We start from the raw sequence: 18,302 nt of genomic DNA, 5'->3' as shown, positions 1-18,302 counted from the left end.
GACGAAAATGCCAAATCGAATCTAAACGTCTGACTGTGAGCCCAACCATTATAGATAATAGCGTTCCTTTAAGCAGGATAATACATCCTTCCAGCTTTTTTATTTCTTTTTTAACCAACTAGGGTGCGCTAATGAGCCGGGTGTTTACTTACCCAGTTCTGAAGTTCGCAGAAATTTCGTTTCTCTTGATGAGTTAATGGCATCTCCGTTGCCTCCAGAGTCAACTCTAAAATATGTAGATTTGCTACCAAATATTTCCGAAGCAGCGCCTACGGTAACAAGCGGCCCTGGGAAATCAATAGGAGGATGTAAGAAACGCGCAACTAAGAACTCAATGGATGAATCAATAGCTTTCCGAACCGAAGTGTTTGATATTGGTGGAAACAATCATGTGTGCTTTTGTGTATGTGTGTCAGGGAATCAGATTTACAAGCGTCATGTTTTATCAACTTTTAATGTTTGTAAGCCGCCCAGAGTCGCCTCTAGGCGAGATGGGCAGCAAACAAGCTAAATAAATAAATAAATAAATAAATAAATAAATAAATAAATAAATAAATAAATAAATAAATAAATCTTCAAAACTACACGCCTTATTACAGAAAGGATTGACTTTTTAATATTCAAAATTGTTAGGCGCCAATAAAAGATTGTGGAGCACTGTCTCCTAAGTATGACTTGAAGGAAAGTTGTACCGAGACTACTTGTCTAGGGCTGGATTACCACCCACTTGTAGGCAACAATCAATGCATGTTTACCGAAGCGATTTCTCTCCTCCCTCTTCCCCTCCCCACGATCGCTTCGAGGAGGCGGGTCTTCAACCACAGCGTTAAAAACATTTCCATTGTAATCACTTGGCTTATTTTCCCCCTCCTGACTTTTTTTTTTCAACACACAATTCCCCCGAAATGGCTTATTGGAAAACCTTAACACACTCCTCCGATTTCCCATTTGTTCCCAGGCGAGATAATTTCAGGCTAGCTTTAAGGAGGTTTTAAAGGATTAAAGGGCATTGTCACTGAAACCGGGGCAAAAATATCAAAAGGAGGTGGGGGGGGGAGTTGATTCAAAGTAGTGACATCTTGGGTTATTTGTCAGGAGTAAATCTTCCATGGCGGATTAGGATCTCTACTCCCTGTAGTCCAAGAATATCCAAAATAAAACATCTTTAGCCTATAGCCCTGTGCTTACAGAGAGCACGGCAGACTTCAATGAGATTCATTTTTGAGAAAACTCCTATAGCCTTGGGCTATCGTGATTTTTTTTTTCAATTAAGGAGAGTTCAGCACAGAATCCATCCCACCCTCCCAATTGTGGAGATGGATGATACACTAGAATGTGCTCTCCCCAGGTCTTTAGGAAGAGAGGAGGCAGACGGTTAGCCTCTTGGTTATCTTGGGAACTCAGCTTCAGTTTGACACACATACACTTTCAAGACCAGATCGCAATTTTAGCTGACAATTGATTGTGATCAATCCAACTCTGGGAGAACTCAAACTTAACTCTTCTAGAATTGGGATTCTATTGCAGCTTTTCTTCTGCCTGGAAAGGTTATGAAACCTGCACCAAATTAGAGGAACTGAAATGTTATTGGATAAACATACCATATTACCAGTTGCACTTTTTTCAATCTTTAGCCAGCTTTCTGAATGTTCAACCATTTACTGGCTTTCTAATCAAGTCGTATAAGTTTGTTCTAAAATGCTATAGGCATTTAAAACTGGATGTTTAAATATATGCCACCTATATTTTAAAATGTTTGTCTGATGTTGACCTGCAGCTCAAATGCATGCCATTTTTAGTTACAAATTGTTCATTTCCACATGATAAACTAGAGGGCGTTTTGCAAATATTTAGCCTTAAAATAACTGCTGAGAAATTAACTAGGACTTTACAAACCTGAAACCAAAAGACAATCACATTCCCACAAATGGTCCTTCCTAAGAAACAGTTTAACATTCTAGAATCGATCAGCCAAGCCACAGGTTGCCAGAGAGGGGAGAATATTTAACAAAATTGTGGTCCTCATTTCTGTTTTTGTACATATCTAACTCGGTTCTAGTTTAATTTTCCTCATTTTCTAAAAATACTTGCAGTCCATTTCAAAAACAATGGTAAATAATGCTAATGCTAGTTTTTAATGAAAAGGGAGATGCCTGGCTATATGCAGCTCTTCTCAGAAGTAAATGTTCTTGAGTCTTACCACCAGATAAGTCAAACTTACAGACAGCCCAGGGGAGATGCAGTTTCTTGGAAGATGCTAAGTACAGAAGCTCTGGCAAAGTTACTGAGGACAACTTGATTGGTAAAAGCAGTTACCGTGCAGGTTCTAATTTACATTAATTCTGGTACAGCAAAGTGCTTTTCTGGTCAAGATATCGTACAAGCAATACTTTTAAATGCACTTCCTTTATCTTACAATAAGCTTTCATCTATTTTATAGATATTGAACTATGAAGTACAGATTAATAAAGGAATACATAAACATTGTTCAGACATTTTACCTTGATTTTCTACATCCTTGGAAGGAACTATTCATAAGTAATTAAATGTATGACAGCCCAAATTTGTACATAGTACAGCTAGGTCCCATTAAGTATTAGGGTAGAGCAAACAGTAGGGTTGACATATCAAGTATCTAACTTTTACCATTTGTTTTACGAGTGTGAAAAACCAAGGGGAAATATTAATCAGACTTGTAAGAAACTAGCACCTTCACTTCTACTGGAATCTAATGAATTCTTCTGCCTTCTTTTGGGCAGAGTTGGTGGGTGGGTGAGGCTAGAACTGAACTGCATTAGTTTAAAGGCAGTAATTAAACAGTAAAAGTAGTTTACTTTAGAGGGTATGCCAACTCAACAACTTTTCAGCAAATGTACTGGGCATAGCTGCATTAGAGGAGAGGAAGGGATAAAGGAATAAAAAGAGGCCAAACCCCTTGCTCACTCCACCATGACTCTCAACTACTATACTTCATAAAATAGATTTTTTTTATTAAAACTAGAAGAGCTAAAGGCATTCATTAAGTGCCTCTCCCCCCCAAAAAAAGCAGACAGTGATATCAGGAGAGACAATTCTATCAAAAATACACAGTTTAAGGTTGTCCTCATAAGCAAATATCATAGTGGGCATAATCTATACAGCCAAAGTGTATCATTATCAAGATTAGGCATGTGCTGCAAATCTCATTAAGTACGGTTGCCTTCCTTTTGTGAAAGCAATAGTGGCAAGGATATTTAATTACAGTTACTTTTGGTTGGAGCCCTAAACACATGACAAATCTCTGCCTCAACAAGCTCACACGCTTTAAGCAAATAGGTGGCCAGTCATACCTGTCTTATTGATGCCCACAGCAGGTTCCTTTTCTCATTAAAGTGGGTGGCACTGTCTGCAGCTGTGGTTTCCTTTAACACCTCTCCTACTCCAGTTCTTCCTGCTCACTCTGTGCCTGCCTGGGGCTCCTTAGTTTAATTTAATGTAACCCTCTGAGGGCTAGGGCTATGTGGCCAGGCTGGCTTAATGCTGTATTAGGGAAGCATCAAAGTCAATTTATTGGTTTGGGGATAACAATCGAGATATAAATACAGATACATACACACACACACACACACACACACACACACGTGCACACACACATTCTTTTCCAGGTGCTTGCAGCAGAATTTCTTCTGGATAACTTGAGGAAGGGAAGGGAAAGATTACCTTGCTACCATGAACTCAATGGACCAGCACCATTTCTGTGTAAGCCTGAAGCCACAATTCTGCAGCACTCTTTGTTTGTTCAGTATTTCTAGAGGGAAAAAAAAAACAAAATCCAAAAGTTAGGCTCATCCTATTTACTTAAATAATCTCAGATATTGGCTTTTGAACCCAGAAAGAAAAAAAATATAATTCTAACACTTGTCAAATAGAAGGTCATACATTTAAATATACAATATCAGCCATAAAGGTTGCCTTGAGACTTTGAGCCAACTTTTAATTTTAGGATAATCTCCCTCACAAGACTGTTTTGAGAATACAATTCCCAGAGCAGGGTTTTGTGCCTTTAGGAACCCTGGAAGAAAAGTGGGATATAAATTCAATAAATGAACTGCTTCACGGTTTAAAATTGGAATATCTTAACTATCGTTGGAAATGGTTAAGAGGTGGAATGCACAAATTAAGTGACGTTTTTTCCACCCACCCCCACCCCCACTCCACCCCCTACAAATGGAAATCTCAAGTTAGTTAGTTTCCTTCCTCCCTTTTTCTTTGTCAAAGAATAATTTATGGGCGGAATTCTCTAGAGTATTTCAGTAAAGGAAAGTGATGAAGCCAGACAGCATTATAACTAGCCGCAATTATTAACATACCACGGTTTAAAACAGTCCTGACTGATTTGGGAAACTTGGGGCTTTTCCCTCTTTTGCGGAGCAGGAGACCAGTGGCAGGTGAAAGCGAACTGCGGCTGATTAATCCACTCCTGTTACAGGGAGCAGGGAGCTCAGAGTATGCCTTCCAACTCAGGTCTGGGATATGGTTTCCCAGCGGTGCGGAGTTTGCTTTTTGTCGGGGGGGGGGGGGGGCGGGGCGGGAGAGATTTTACTGTGATTAATGTTCAGCAAAGCCTAGAGAGCACTTCTGTTCCTCCTCCTCCTCTCCCTCCCGCCCCCTTGGATGTATGATTAGCACACGAGCTATATGTTGCTTCACTTCGTCTACCTGCAGGAACTGAAACTTGACGAACTTGTCAAAGGAACACAAACAGAAATGACAACCTTACTCACCCAAAGCTTTGGGAGCGTTTGAAAATGAGATTACACCACAAGGAGAGAGAGAGAGAGACTGCCTTTGCTCTCCCATCCCCAGCCTTCATCGATTTGTTCCTGAAAAGCCTGCGCATTTTTATAACAGCTACAGCCGATTAATATTGCATTAACCCCTGTTTTAAAACAACCCAAAAGCACCAGAAACCCACACCCCATCAAAGCCATGTATTATTCAAACAAAGGTAATCAGAGACTCTATATGTGTATATATGTTAATGGGCAAAAGAGAATCCTACATTGGTGACACTGCCCTCGAAAGGAAAAGGGACTAGAAATGCTTCTAATATTTAATTTCAGATCTGTAGTTTACCTAATTTGAGATTAAAAGCAGTCACGTCTTTGAAGCCAGACACTCAGTATAAATGTACAGTTAAAATATTCTACTCCAGAGTCCCCAGATGAGGCCCTCTCAAGTCCCAGGCTTCATTAAATTTTAATTATCATCCCAGGCTTGAGCAAGGAAAAGGGAAGAGATTGTCCACCTAATTACAATTGATTAAAAAAAACCCTCGTTTTTCCTCTCTCCAGTATGTGTTTAATAGCTTATTTTATATGCTAAAGCTTTAAATGCAAGAAATGAGGCAATCACACATTATAGATTATAGGTCTCCTCTATCCAAGATACTCCTTTTAAAAAGCTGGAGTCAGGGGAAAGGGAAACCCCAACATGAGCTCAGAGCAAGATTTGGAGGAAGATCAATGAAAAAGATGACTACCTCCTTAATTAGGTTCCTGCCGTTATGAGGTGGGTGCTTTATTGTAGCTGAAACAAAGCCCAGGCTTTTCTTAGTTGAGAAAACCTTTCCCTTTTCTACTAAGAAAAGCATAAGTTTTCTATAAATCTATTTCTGAACCTCTAATTCCTCTTCTTAAATTTGTGTTTAACAATTTCCTTATCAACAAAATAAAAATAGGGATTAAGTAAACCTTATGTCTGACAGTTTTGTTAAAAGCCAGTCTTTCTTTCTTTCTTTCTTTCTTTCTCTTTCTTTCTTTCTTTCTTTCTTTCTTTCTTTCTTTCTTTCTTTCATTCCTTTAGCTGTTTTGGCTTTCTAAGCAGCTTCCTATTACCACCACTTAATTTTATTTCCATTCTCTCCAAGTTAAATAGAAAGGCTAGGCTCACAAGGGAGCTGCCATGTGCCTACAGACTAAGGATGTCAAGCAAAGCCTTGCTGTGCAAAGTTAATTTCAATTCCCGAGGAGGGTTTCACATTCCAGCTTGCTGTGACCTGCAGTAATTAGCTGAGATAACGAATGATTACTTACTTATTCCTTGTAATTATCTGGATTTAATAATTCGCTGTGTAATTTATTAATTCTCCCATAATAGCCTTTAAGTGAATGGCTCATTTAAGTGGGCCAAGAGGAAGTGAAAAGATAAAAGACTTCACAGGACTTACGTGAGGCCTCTGGTCTTCTGTCATTCTTCAGGATTTTTTTTGTACTTGCTTTCTGGAACGTTTCCAAAATGCCTGATTGAGCCTTTCATCTCTGCATAGGTATGCAATTGTCACGCTTATTCTCCTTCAATGTGGGCTGTATTTATGAATTCCAAATTGGCTTTGTTTCAGGAAGGAACAATAACTGCTTTGGTAATTTAAAAATAAAAACCATATTTTGGATGATAATGACTTCTTAGCAGTTGTATTTTAACTCTTAAATTTCTAGGTCACAGATGCTCCCTATTGGACAGTAGAAGAAATGAGCAATCAAGGTAGAGTCAGGCATTTTTTATGGAGTAAAATCATAAAGTCTGCATCCTTCTTTCTTTCCACTTACATAGAAAAGCCTATTGGCCTTACACACACACACACACACACACACACACACACGCGACTGCTTTCTATTGAACTATCTATGCATATGTAGTTCTTTGACCCTTGCTGGCTGCTCAAGTTTTGATATAAGCTAATCAGTTAATGTATTTTGCCTTTTTTGTCCACAACATAGAACAAAATAATACAGCATGATTGTTAATATTATTCCATTGTAACATCTGTCCTTATAAATTTTGTCCAGAATTTCTATGTACAGCTAAATTTAACTGGATGTAGTTTTTACTGAAGTTCTGTTTACTTTGGGACAATTTTAAAGGATCCACACCTAACCCAGACCAGTACATGTATGTTTATCACAAAGATTATTTTAAAAGAAGCAAAGTCATAATGTAGTTACATTTCTGTCCAAGAGTCCCTGAAAATGAGATGTGTAAACAGAGTCCCAACCTTAGCATTTGATCTCCCTGCCCAATTTTCAGAATAATTAGATTCTAGACCAGAAAAGCTGCACAGTTCTGAGGATTCACAAATATTTTTAAGGATCTTACTGATGGATTTTATACTTTGGGTTGAAAGAGAAGCAGCGTTCAGTAATAGCAAGCTTCAAGCTGTGCTCATTTGGCTGTTCAAAGTATCTTCAAAATAACATTTCAGTAACCAGAAGCAGATAAATATTAAATGGCAATGTTGAAAAGAATTGATTAACTCTTTCCTTTGGTATCAACACCACTGCTTTACAGCGTATTGAAATAATCTGTACCTTAAAGTAGTTTTTTTCAATTTACATTTCGTTTATCAGACATGGCTACTCTTAGGGAAATAGGATTTTAGAATCAGGCAATTAATCCTTTTGCACTGTGTTGTGATTAAACATTTGTAAAAGTGATCTCAATTTAAAAAGCAAGTGATAGAGAAATATTTCATTATTTGAATTCACAGGGTGCTAAATTGATGTAGAGGAAGTATTACTGATCATCTAATCATGAAATGACCGTCATACTCTGAGACATCATCCAAGCAGTAAAACGTGTATTAACTGTATTAACGCTTGGGTGGAGGGAGGGAACGGGAAGTGCTATCCTAAACTTGCATAAGTCACATGCCCAGAGTCTGTGGATTTATGCGAATATATTAGACGGGTTTCTTTCAAGATTCTTCCCCCCCCCCCCCTTTGATATTTTGTTTTCTTAAGCATAGCTATAATAGACTATGGGAGGGGGGAATCTATGATTAAATATTTTCTCTATAGAAAATAGCTGCTCCCTTCACCTTTTTGCCCCCTCCCCTTCATCATCCCCATTTCCCCTATACTCCGCCTCTTTTCCCCCATTCCCTTTCCTTCGTCCTCGCTCTCTCCCTCGATGAGCCGGAAGAGACAGCCTCTGGCAAACAGGCAAGATTGAACTGAGAGTAAGAGAGCGCCGAGGAGCTGTCCTTGGTCCTGAAAGCGCTGGCTGCTGTGCGCAGATGCTGCTGTAGCTTTCTAATCGCTGTCACATAAAATAAAAGGTGGAAAGAGAGGGGAAGCAGGCTGTTTCAATACATACATACATACATACATACATACACACACACACACACACACACACACACACACACACACACACACACACACATACACCCTTCGTGTGCCTATACACTCACAAACTCGCACACACGGCTTTTCAGTTACTGTTTTCTCATGGATTACAACTTCTATTTCTGGAATTAGGTGGCATTTCAAAGCAGACTACCTTTGATTTTTTTAAAAAAAATTCCAACCGAAAAACAGCACACTATTGTCTCAATTCACACTCGTTACATCAAAGACCTTAGTTCCTTGGGCAACAAGGTTACCAATTTATACATCTTAGTTTGATCCTCTAGAAGACAGCATATGCCAGTTGCATACCTTGCTCTGGTTGCTAGATCTTTATAGCACAAAGAGCACGTTCTGCAGGGTATTTATATAACTCTTTCAGGGCTACCTTTTGATCTCATGGTATAGCTTTAATTTAGCTCTTGATCCAGGCGATTTATGATCATTTATCAAATACAAGAGGAGATGAAAAGTGGGAATGTTTTCTTTAGGGAGTCTGGCAGAGGTGGAGTAAAAAAAAGAACAATCTGCTATCTTTTCTCAGTCTTTTCCCTTGAGTGTCTTCTCTCTCTTTATTGGAATAAGGGGTTTTCCTCCTTAAATTAGGAGGCTGAGGAAGTTTCTCCATAGAAATATATTTTACAATTTATTTCAAATTCTGATCACAATTTGATCTTTCTCTTCAAACATTGCCATCTTAAGTATCACTTGCTTGGGAACAACTCTGTTTTACCTCCTAGTCAATGTATTTAAATCAGCAGCATATATTTCAAGCCAGCTCCTACTATAGGAGAGATTTGTTTAGATATGGGAGAGATAATTTTTATTTTCTAGTTCTTAAAGCATTTTAATTGCTTCAGGAAATATGGACAAGTAAATAAGCAAGCAAGCTTTTTTTCCCCCTTCTGCCTATCCTTTCCTGTGGATTTCCATCTATTTTTTAATTTGACTATTTCTGTGATTGGTGCTGCGGTAATAGTGCTGAATTCTTGAGGCTCAATCATTTTTACCACCGTCTTTCAGAACCCAGCTAGCAAGATAGGATAATTGAAAAGCTCCCTTCCAACATACTTAAGCTCCTTTGCCTGTTTTACATTCTGCAGTTTTACAACCTGGTTATCTAAACCAATTCTTACTTTGAAAGTGTTCTTCATGAGCATCAACTCTATATTAAAGATTCACATAAAGGAGAAAAAAGTAATACTTTCATTGTCCAATAAATATAAATATCTAAGCATAATCTAGTTGTCTCTCAATGTGAAATAAGAAAACATTGAAATAGTTTGATCAGTAAAATAGCTGTATAGGAATTATTAGCAAAAAATCCAAGACCTATTTAAATCTGGAATAGCTGCCACAGTTTGATTCTCTGATCCTAACATACTGATTTAGCAATAACAACGAATATTATGAATCTGTTGCCATGCAAATGAATATCTATACTTATTCTGGAAGTGCTTCAGGTTCAGTAATACAATCTATACCTGGAAAAGGAACCTGAAAAACATAGGTTTGTCAATAAAATGTTAAAATATTTTTTTAATGAAAGACAATTAGACAACATTTTGAGTAAATTAATACATTGCCATAATAATAATTTCTATTAACAAAACAAATTGTTATAATGTACAGAGGTAAAACTTCAAATAACTTTTAAACATAACAGCAATACAGTAAAATCCGTAAGAATATAATTGTATGTGCATCAGTCTCAAATGAATCATTTACAATACATAATGGTACCGCAATCTAAGTACCTGTGGGTGAGGGAAGGGAGACCCAAAAGAATTATACCAAATAATGTGGATTTACAAACAGTGCACTGTCTCTCTTTCGGTCCACTCACTGTCTCACTCTCCTTTACTCTTTCTAATATAGTTTTGGCTTTTCTACCTATAAAACCTTCAAACATAACGCAAATCTATTGCAAACAAAGGGAATAAAAGAGTAACTAGGAGATCTGAACAACGAGAACTAGTGTCGGAATCTAGAATAGACAATACTTGAATGAAAGGAAATCCAAAGCAACAAAGCCACCACAGCCACTTACTCAAGTGCTTCTTTTTAAAGTAGTGCGTGTGGTGGAGGCTGTGGAATCTATGTGGGGGAATCCCCATTAAATATGTAACGCAGTCAACAAATACCTCCTTGGACAAGTGAGTCAGACTACACAAACAACGCAAGACAGCCACTATAGAGTGAGAACGCCTCACAAATAAGAATACTCATATCTTAATTTTGGGAACATATACAAATGGCTCAAGAGGAAGTTTTGTATAAGAAGGAAAAAAGCGCAAATTCATAAACTCTACTAACCAACATAAAATAATTAATTTACATTAACCATACTGTTTTATTTTACTTTTTTTAATCAAGCCTTTGATGAAAGAGGTGCAATTAATTAGGATGAGCACAAAATGAAGTTACTAGAGAGATAAATTAATAATTTACAGGAGTTTGGCAGTAGTCTAATAATAGCTCTTAAAAGTTCTTAAAAGCACAGCAGGATCAAATTTTCCCTCTGCATTTTTTCAGAGGAGGAAATGGGTAATAACCACAGTAAAAATATATCTATATATATATTTATAATATGCTGTCTAATGACAGAGAAACTGCCATCTATTTTTTAAAAAATCAAAATACTTTTGAGATGCCTCTCTAATCTAGATTAAAGTTTCAGTCTCTCTAATCATTTAATTTTTTTTAAAATCCTGAAAAATAGCTGTAAAGGGTACTTTTACATCTCAGCAAAGGTGATGTCTTTTAAGAATAAAAACAATTCTTACTTGATATGTCTTCCATCCTTTATAGAGTTCTTATCTGCCTTCACAAAAATCAGTCTCTTTGATGCCAATTTAAGTCTGAGCCTGCAAACCCGATAAAATCTGCTGCCAACTTTCTAAACTTGGTATTTTGTCCAGTCACAGTCTAACGCATCTCCATCGGATTCTTTTTCTGAAGCTTGGTCCTCTCTCTTTCCAGGAAATAGAAATAGAAATGTTTTTTCTGTCTTTTTGATATTTATTTCCTCCCCCTAAACAGAAAGCTTTCCAAAGACTAAATCCCAGCAGAGTATTTCATCCGCTTCTGTTTCTGCCTTTGGTTGCAGAACCAGACTCGGACCACATTCTTCTTGAGGTCCAATTTCTCTGCGATGGCTGCAATTTTTTCTGAGGAAGGTCTCGGTTGGATAGCGAAATAGGCTTCTAGGGACCTCTTTTCAGGAGCAGCAATTGAAGTACGTTTCCTCTTCTTCTCTGCTCCATTGAAGAGCTCTGGTTTGGTGAGCTTCTCCCGGTGTGATTTCTCTGCTTCTTCCAGCCATGCTTGCAGGATGGGTTTGAGAGCAATCATATTGTTGTGGGACAAGGTGAGGGATTCAAACCTGCAGATGGTGCTTTGACTTAGGGATCCCACCCCGGGGATCTTGAGGTTGGCCAGGGCTGAGCCCACATCAGCTTGAGTCACCCCTAGTTTGATCCTCCGCTGTTTGAACCGTTCTGCAAAGGCTTCCAAATCCCGTGGATCTGCATCCACATCGCTCATGCAGCCCATGTGCGAGGGTAGCCCATGGGCATGCGCCATGCTGAGTGCTGCTTGGTGCATTGGATTCATGCTGCCCATGTGAGGGGCATGACCTGGTGTGGAAACCACTGACCCATCGGGGCCTGTCATGGCACCCAATGCCAGTCCTGGTGTGATGTGTTCCAAAAGTTCCCCTTCCAGAGCTTGGTGAGGTTGGTGGTGGTGATGGTGGTGGTGGTGGTGGTGGGTGCCAGACAGGGCAGAAGGGTGCGAGATGGGCACCGAGGACGAAGATGCAGCCGAGGTGCAGGGGATGGTGTTCATGGTGTGATAGGTGGCGTCAGGTTTGAAGGGGCTGTGATGTGGTGGGTGGTGATGGTGGCTCTTGCCTGGCGACACAATGTCTACTGCAGCCAGGGCTTCTGCGCGGGCTAGTAGACTCTCGTCTAGACCTCCGAAGATGTTGCTCTGAAATTGCAAATAAAAGGCACACATTACTGCTGCCAAGAGGGAATTCCACTCTGTTCTCCTCGGAGTGCCATGCAAGCCAACCCTATCCCCCGTTGAAATGAGATGGAGGGTGGTAGAAATAGGAAAGGAAGGAGAGAGGGAGGAGAATTGGAAGGAACGAAATAAAGTGGGAGGTATGAACGGCAAGATAATGGAAGATAGATAACGGTGGGAACAAGGAAAGAAAGAATGGTTCGATAATGGAAGATAGATGATGAAAGAAAGTAAAGGGAGTGAAGAGTAGGAGAAGAGCGAAAGCAAGTAACAGTAGGACGAAGTAAGGGCCAGGGGCAGAGGGAACGCAAAGCAGCTCTTCTCTCTCTCTCTTTCTCCCTCCCTCTCTCTCTCTCTCTCTCTCACACACACACACACACATACACACACAGAGTCGCAAATAGCCTGGCTCGACTAGCACCCTGGGTTATACTAGTTCGTGGGAGTTCTCTTGAAAGCCTCTGTAGGTTTTGGGGAGGGCGGGAGGGTGCCGGACTGATTTGCCGTCTCCCAATGAAATAATCATGTATCCGGGAAGAGACCGAGCGGTTATTTCTTCTTTCCTGATGCTGCTCTTCTTTTCCCTGCCCCGAGAGCGACCTACCGGCGGGGTGGGCAAGCAGGCGCGGCGCAGGGCCTCGGAAGTGCTGCTGCTGCTGGCGCTATTGCTATTCGAAGCGTTATTCCGGCTGCTGCCCCCGCCGCTGCCCCCGCCTGCAGTGCTGCTGCTGGGCGAGCTGGCTGAAGCCGCTGCGGCGCCGGCAACCGAAGAGCTGCAGGGCGAGGCGGAGTGCAGGGCCGAGTACTTGGGTTCGTGAAGGCTGCCGCCGCTGGCATGAGTCATGCTGAAGGGCTGCTTGCTGTTCAGGGACATCATCATCATTGTGGCGGCCGGCGATCCGGGTCCGAATCCGAGTCCGAGTCCGAGTCCGGAATGCCGGCGAGAACAAAACGGCGAAGAGGCGGGAAAAGACGCGCGCTGAGAAGTTACTGCAACCTCTGCCACACAAACTGAAGGGCGCCTGCCTAGCTGTCTCCCTCCGGTTCAGCCGCCACCTCTCGTCTTGCTCCGCCGTCTAACTACTCCCCGACAGCTACCCCTCCGGACGCTCCTTGCCTCCTCCCTCGCTCGCGACTCTTTGGGGAAAGTCTCTTCCCGCCCCTCCTTCTCCGTTTTCCCTTCTCCTCCTGCCTCTTGTCCTCAGCTGAGGGTCCCCTTGTTCCACCTGCCCCACTCTTTGCTATCCGGATAGCCCTCCCTTCCTCTCCAGAGAAGCCTTCGGAACCTAACTGCGGCTGGAGCAACAACAGCCCCCAAGGTTCTGGTCTGCCAGTTACTCCTGCCTGCCCTGCTCCAATTCGAGGGGCGCCCTATTGTTCTTGGCTCAACCGCCCTTCAGCAGCCAGCTGCGGTACACCTTGGCCTGACAGGTGCCTATCCGCGAGAGAGACCCCGGAGTAACTGTGCTGTGTGACTCTTTCTCTCTCCCTCTGTTTCTTGCTGCTCGCCACCCATTGGATGGCGGCAAAGCTGGGGCTGACTGGGGAGAGGCGCATGCGTCCTGCGAGAGCCCGTGCGGGGCGGCGCGAGCCGCTGAGCGCGAAGCGAAAGCTTGGCGGGGGCGAAAGGCATCTGAGTGCGCGCTGCTATTATCCTCGCCCCACGTGTATCCACATGGGTAGCTACCCGGCCGTGCGCTCATGGATGAAAAGACCGGCATTTACATAACGCTTGAAAAGAACGGCGAGACCTACCAAGAAAGGAAGTTTCATTAGAAATATGTGGGCGGGAGGTGTGAAAACGATGTGAGAAGACAGTGTGGAAAAGTGTGTGAGAGATTGTGTGGTGACGTGAAAGCGGGGAGAAAGGACTTGAGGAAAAAAAGCAAAACGCTTGTGCTGGAGTCGAAGTGAAATGTGAGGGAGAAAAAGCGCGGGTAAAAAAGTCGCGCCTTGGCCTTCTTTTCGGCTAGAAAAGTGTCCGGTGGCTCCTCGGAGACGGAAGGCTGGGTCTGCCGAGGGACCGCTATTTGGAACGTATCTCTGAGGCGGTTCCTTTGAGCTTTCCTGGGAGTAGGGCTGTGATTGAAAGGTCAAAAAAAATCATGCTGCTTTGGAGTAGCTAACTTTTGAATCGGCTCCTTCTCCGCGCCTGTTTCCTGGTGAATGAACTTTGGAGACCGTACCTGTAAGGACAACCTTTCCCAAACCTCAGCCCTGCGAAACGCCTTGAATTACAACTCCCATGGCCTCCGAACATAGGACAAGACAGCCTAAGCTTTTGCGGGTGGGTGATGGGAGGGAGGGAGGGAGGGAATGAAAGTCAAAATACTTTTAGATGGCCCCAGTATGGGGAAGGGCGATGCGGAGCAAGGGTGGCACGACTGAGAGAAACATTCGCCCAGAGGTTGGAGCGAAAAGGCGTGTGGAGACATTCTGAGAGCCTTTCACTTCGAATGACCGTCATTCATTCGCCACCACACTGAAATTAGAGAGGGGGCGCGGGGGGAGAGATGCCCTAAGAGACCCCATTGCGCAGATGCAGCGGGGAGGACTCCTCACCGCCTCCTACCCCAACACACGCATATACGCCCCCCCTCCCCGCGCGCACATGGCGCCGTCCGAATGAGCGGCTGGTACAAGCCGGGTAAATTGCTGCCGGCGCCCGATTTTATTCTGCCGCGCGGGCTCCTGGGAGTTTGCTCTCGCTGCTCCGGCTGCTGCCCCTTTCTCCGGTGGGCGCGCGCCGGAGCGTGTGGCCGCCGACACCGCTGCTCCTGTTCTTCAGTCACTCCCACGCCCGTCAACCTTTGTCTCGTTGTGGGTGCCTTAAAGGGTAGGAGCTGCGGCGGGTAGGAGGACTAACCGCTGCAGCGAAGACCGCTGATGGTTATGCTTCTTGCCAACCGCCAGCAAGCCTTTTTTTTTTTTTAAACTGAGCTGTGCCTCTCAGTTTGGCCTTATGCCTTTCTGCAAGGAATTCCCAAGCTTTCCACTGGAGCGCTTCAAGCTGACGGCAACGCTGAGGGAATTGAACGCCTCACCTACAATAGGCAGGTTTCCTTGGGTAACTCTTCTCCACTTTGACGCCTTAGTACTTCATGAACTACGTACGCCTCAAGGAAGCCACGCTTAGGTTCAGAATTTCTGACTTCAAAACTAAACAAGTGTTTAGGGCTATTAAGATGACAACGGTTGGGCTCCGTCTTTAAAATATCTGTGGGGTTCGGCAGGTGTATCTGCTAAGGCCGTAGAGACGCTATTGCTTTGATGGCTGTTTAGAACCTCCTGAATCATAGATACTTTAAGACCTGGTTGCTGGGACAGTGGAAGATCCCACTCTTGTGGCCTTTCCAAATACACCCAGTTGGTCTCTGCGTGAGACAGAGCGCTGGTTTCTCTGAGCCTATTAGCCCAATCTTATGTTCCTGCGCTATTTTTAACTTCAGTGCAGTAGGCTTTTTTTCTTCTCTCTCCTCGTCCTCCTCCTCTTTTTCTTTAATTTCATACAAGGCAGCTTTAGTGAGTTTCTCACCCCAGACTGTAGGCTTTGTAATTTTCAAGGAAATAAATATATAAATGAAAATCCATTGTATCAGCTCTCACTGTCGCCAGCTCAGTGAAATGAAATAAATCAAAGTTAAAAGCTTGAGTATCATTTAATTATTGTGCGAACAGCGCTTGGAAAGGAGTGGAACAACATCTCTAAACAAATTATGGCCGGGCCAGGAAGGAATTATTAGATTGAAATTTCATTTAGGCTCCGGAGACACGGTGCTTCAATATGTAATCTGTTATGCCTCATCTGATTTGTATGCTTAATTCAGCTTGACGAATTTATTAGTTTTCATAATAGTAAAAAAAAAGAAGAAGAAGCCACACTATGGGCTAATGCATTGTGTGTACTATAAATTGTATGTACCCGTTGAAAGCCTGAAGTCTATAGAAATCTTTTATTAATGACATCATAGAAAGGAAACAGATTCTTGCAAGCCTTTAAGGAGTTCATACCAGCCCTCCACATGGCTGTCTTGGTAGGCCATTACCATATTGTGATGCTAATTAGGCTACTTTATCAGTGATATAATTTCAAACTTTAAATTATGTTCTAATTAACAAGGGTTGTCCAATTTGCTTAATCTCCAAAAGGCTTTTGGCTTGTCTAATTAGACTAAACTACTGAACATCTCAAAAGCCTAATAAAAATCCACAGATACTATTTTTGTATTTTCACTGTATTGTATTTAAAATAAATTTAGAAGGGAGAGCTAAAAGCAAGGAGAAAGTAGCTGGCATGCTCATAGTTATGGTGATCTGACAGGGAAGTTGTTTATTTGGTTACAGATATGGAATTTTAAAATAAACAAGAGCCATTTAGTACTTAAATTGAAGGAAACATTGAAAAATAAAAGCAAAGCAATTACGTTTCCCCAAAAGATTTAAAATAAAACTTTCAAATCCCTAATGTTACAAAAGATAACTAACAAGATGACCTGAATTTCATGCATGTTTCTCAAATGAACTTTAGAGTTTAAATACTGCTTTTAAAAATATTTGACCCCATGTATTGAATTTAATTACTTGCAATAGTTGTTTTAATGCATGCTGTCACTTGGGAGAACTGAGAATGCATATCGTTAATATGAATTAATCTTGATTTTAATAGCAACTGACAAGTGATCTCAAAAATGCTAAGCACTTGTCACCACTTCCTACAGTAAATAAAGGATTATAATATATTCATTAATAAAGAGTGTATTTGTGATAGAAGTAGGCAAACTTTGATGCTACGTTTAGTTAAGTTTATTTAAACCACCATTTCCATGGTTTTTTCCCACCAAAGATCTGGCCAGGATGGAAATAGTTTTATTCACCTGCTATTAAGCTAGCCTTTCCCAATAAGTAGTCATGGAGATGATTAAGATTACAGATTTTATCATTCTCAGAATCATGGTCAATGAGTTTGAAGTGATTAGGGCTGTAGTTCAAAGTATTTAGAGAAATGCTGGGTTTTTAAATGTCTACTAAATAATCTGATCAGTTCATTGAAACTTAGGTAGCTCAACAGTGATCTGATTTCAATCCTTGTCGGTAAATATGTATGATCCTCTTCTCAGTTAGGGTTGCAAACTTCCTTTTGGGATTGAGAAAGGACTTTGAAACAAATCCTCATGTCATCATTCAAGCCCAGAACAATTGATGAATAGGATATTCTAAACAAATTTATTCAAACCTCTGTGATTTCCTATTTAGTCATTTTTAAAGATTTTTTAAAAACTACCCTATCACCCCATCAAGGCAATAAAGCTGTGCCACCTGATGGAATATAGTTTGGACATCAATCATTGTGAGATTGCAGCCTCTGTGAATTTAGTAAGAAATCAGCTATAATCTTAATTCTATAGGACCCATCAGGCATTCCAGGGTAAACATATTGATAATTCTTAGTTCTGCAGAACAACAATCTTTATTGATTTCCACACTATTAAGGAAGGAGATGTTCTTATTTGAGGATTGGTACAACTGATCAGAAAATCTGGATGGACGAAGAAGACCAAAGGATTTAAGGGTACATTTGGATTTGGAGGCCTCCTTATCTGATTACACTTTATATATATTAGGTCACTGAATAGCCTTTGATAGAAGTGAAATGCAGCTATCCCTAAGCTGTATAAACCTTTTCGTACAAGAGCACCGCTGCCTTTGCCAGCCTTCCAAATCCACTAGTCTTCAGAATGGCCTCTCCACAAATGGATGTGACTAAATGAAATTAGAACCATTCTTTCATTGCCTGACCTCCATGGACATCTGCACATAAAACTCTGTCACCTCTCATGTATCTCTGTTCTGATTTATGATTAAAATTTAAAGCAATACATTCATATTTTACTGAACATAATCTGCCAAATTAAATTTTAATCCACTAAAGATACAGGCTATATTCTTTGGAAATCCTACATTTGTTTTGCAGAAAGTTTGGTTGTAACTACTTTATATCTATTTTTTTTAATCAGAATATAACTGACAGATACCTTCCACTTTTTATAGCAATGAAGACATATTGGTTAACAGCTCCGTTTTATCTAGTGCATAAAAAAGTTAGACCCT

The 18,302-nt window shown here is 41.2% G+C and overlaps 1 protein-coding gene across 2 annotated transcripts; it reads right to left on the bottom strand.

Annotated features, from left to right (window-relative positions):
• Positions 1-11,222: 11,222 nt before the first annotated feature.
• POU4F2 (POU class 4 homeobox 2) lies at positions 11,223-13,077 on the bottom strand. 2 transcript variants are annotated; one of them, XM_070948669.1, is made up of 3 exons: positions 12,989-13,071; positions 12,795-12,847; positions 11,223-12,187 (listed from the first exon to the last, which is right to left on the bottom strand). In XM_070948669.1, the coding sequence occupies exons 1-3, from the start codon at positions 13,069-13,071 to the stop codon at positions 11,223-11,225; spliced, it is 1,101 nt and encodes a 366-aa protein (XP_070804770.1). The 2 variants fall into 2 exon arrangements, with proteins under 2 accessions (XP_070804770.1, XP_070804769.1); XM_070948668.1 differs by having other exon boundaries at positions 11,223-12,158; positions 12,799-13,077.
• Between the last annotated feature and the right edge of the window lie 5,225 nt (positions 13,078-18,302).

This window comes from Pituophis catenifer, unplaced genomic scaffold (genome assembly GCF_029215685.1).
Source record: "Pituophis catenifer annectens isolate HBS135680 unplaced genomic scaffold, rPitCat1.0.hap2 SCAF_8, whole genome shotgun sequence".
NCBI classification, from domain to species: Eukaryota; Metazoa; Chordata; class Lepidosauria; order Squamata; family Colubridae; genus Pituophis; species Pituophis catenifer.
This window is presented reverse-complemented; position numbering and strand designations above follow the sequence as displayed.

What these genes read in the sequence shown, in the direction of transcription:
- POU4F2 (XM_070948668.1), bottom strand. Translation starts at nt 13,077, where the DNA reads ATGATGATGATGTCCCTGAACAGCAAGCAGCCCTTCAGCATGACTCAT. An exon ending in CCTGCTTGCCCACCCCGCCG is followed by an intron (nt 12,159 to 12,798) that starts GTAGGTCGCTCT and finishes TTGCAATTTCAG; the next exon opens with AGCAACATCTTCGGAGGTCT.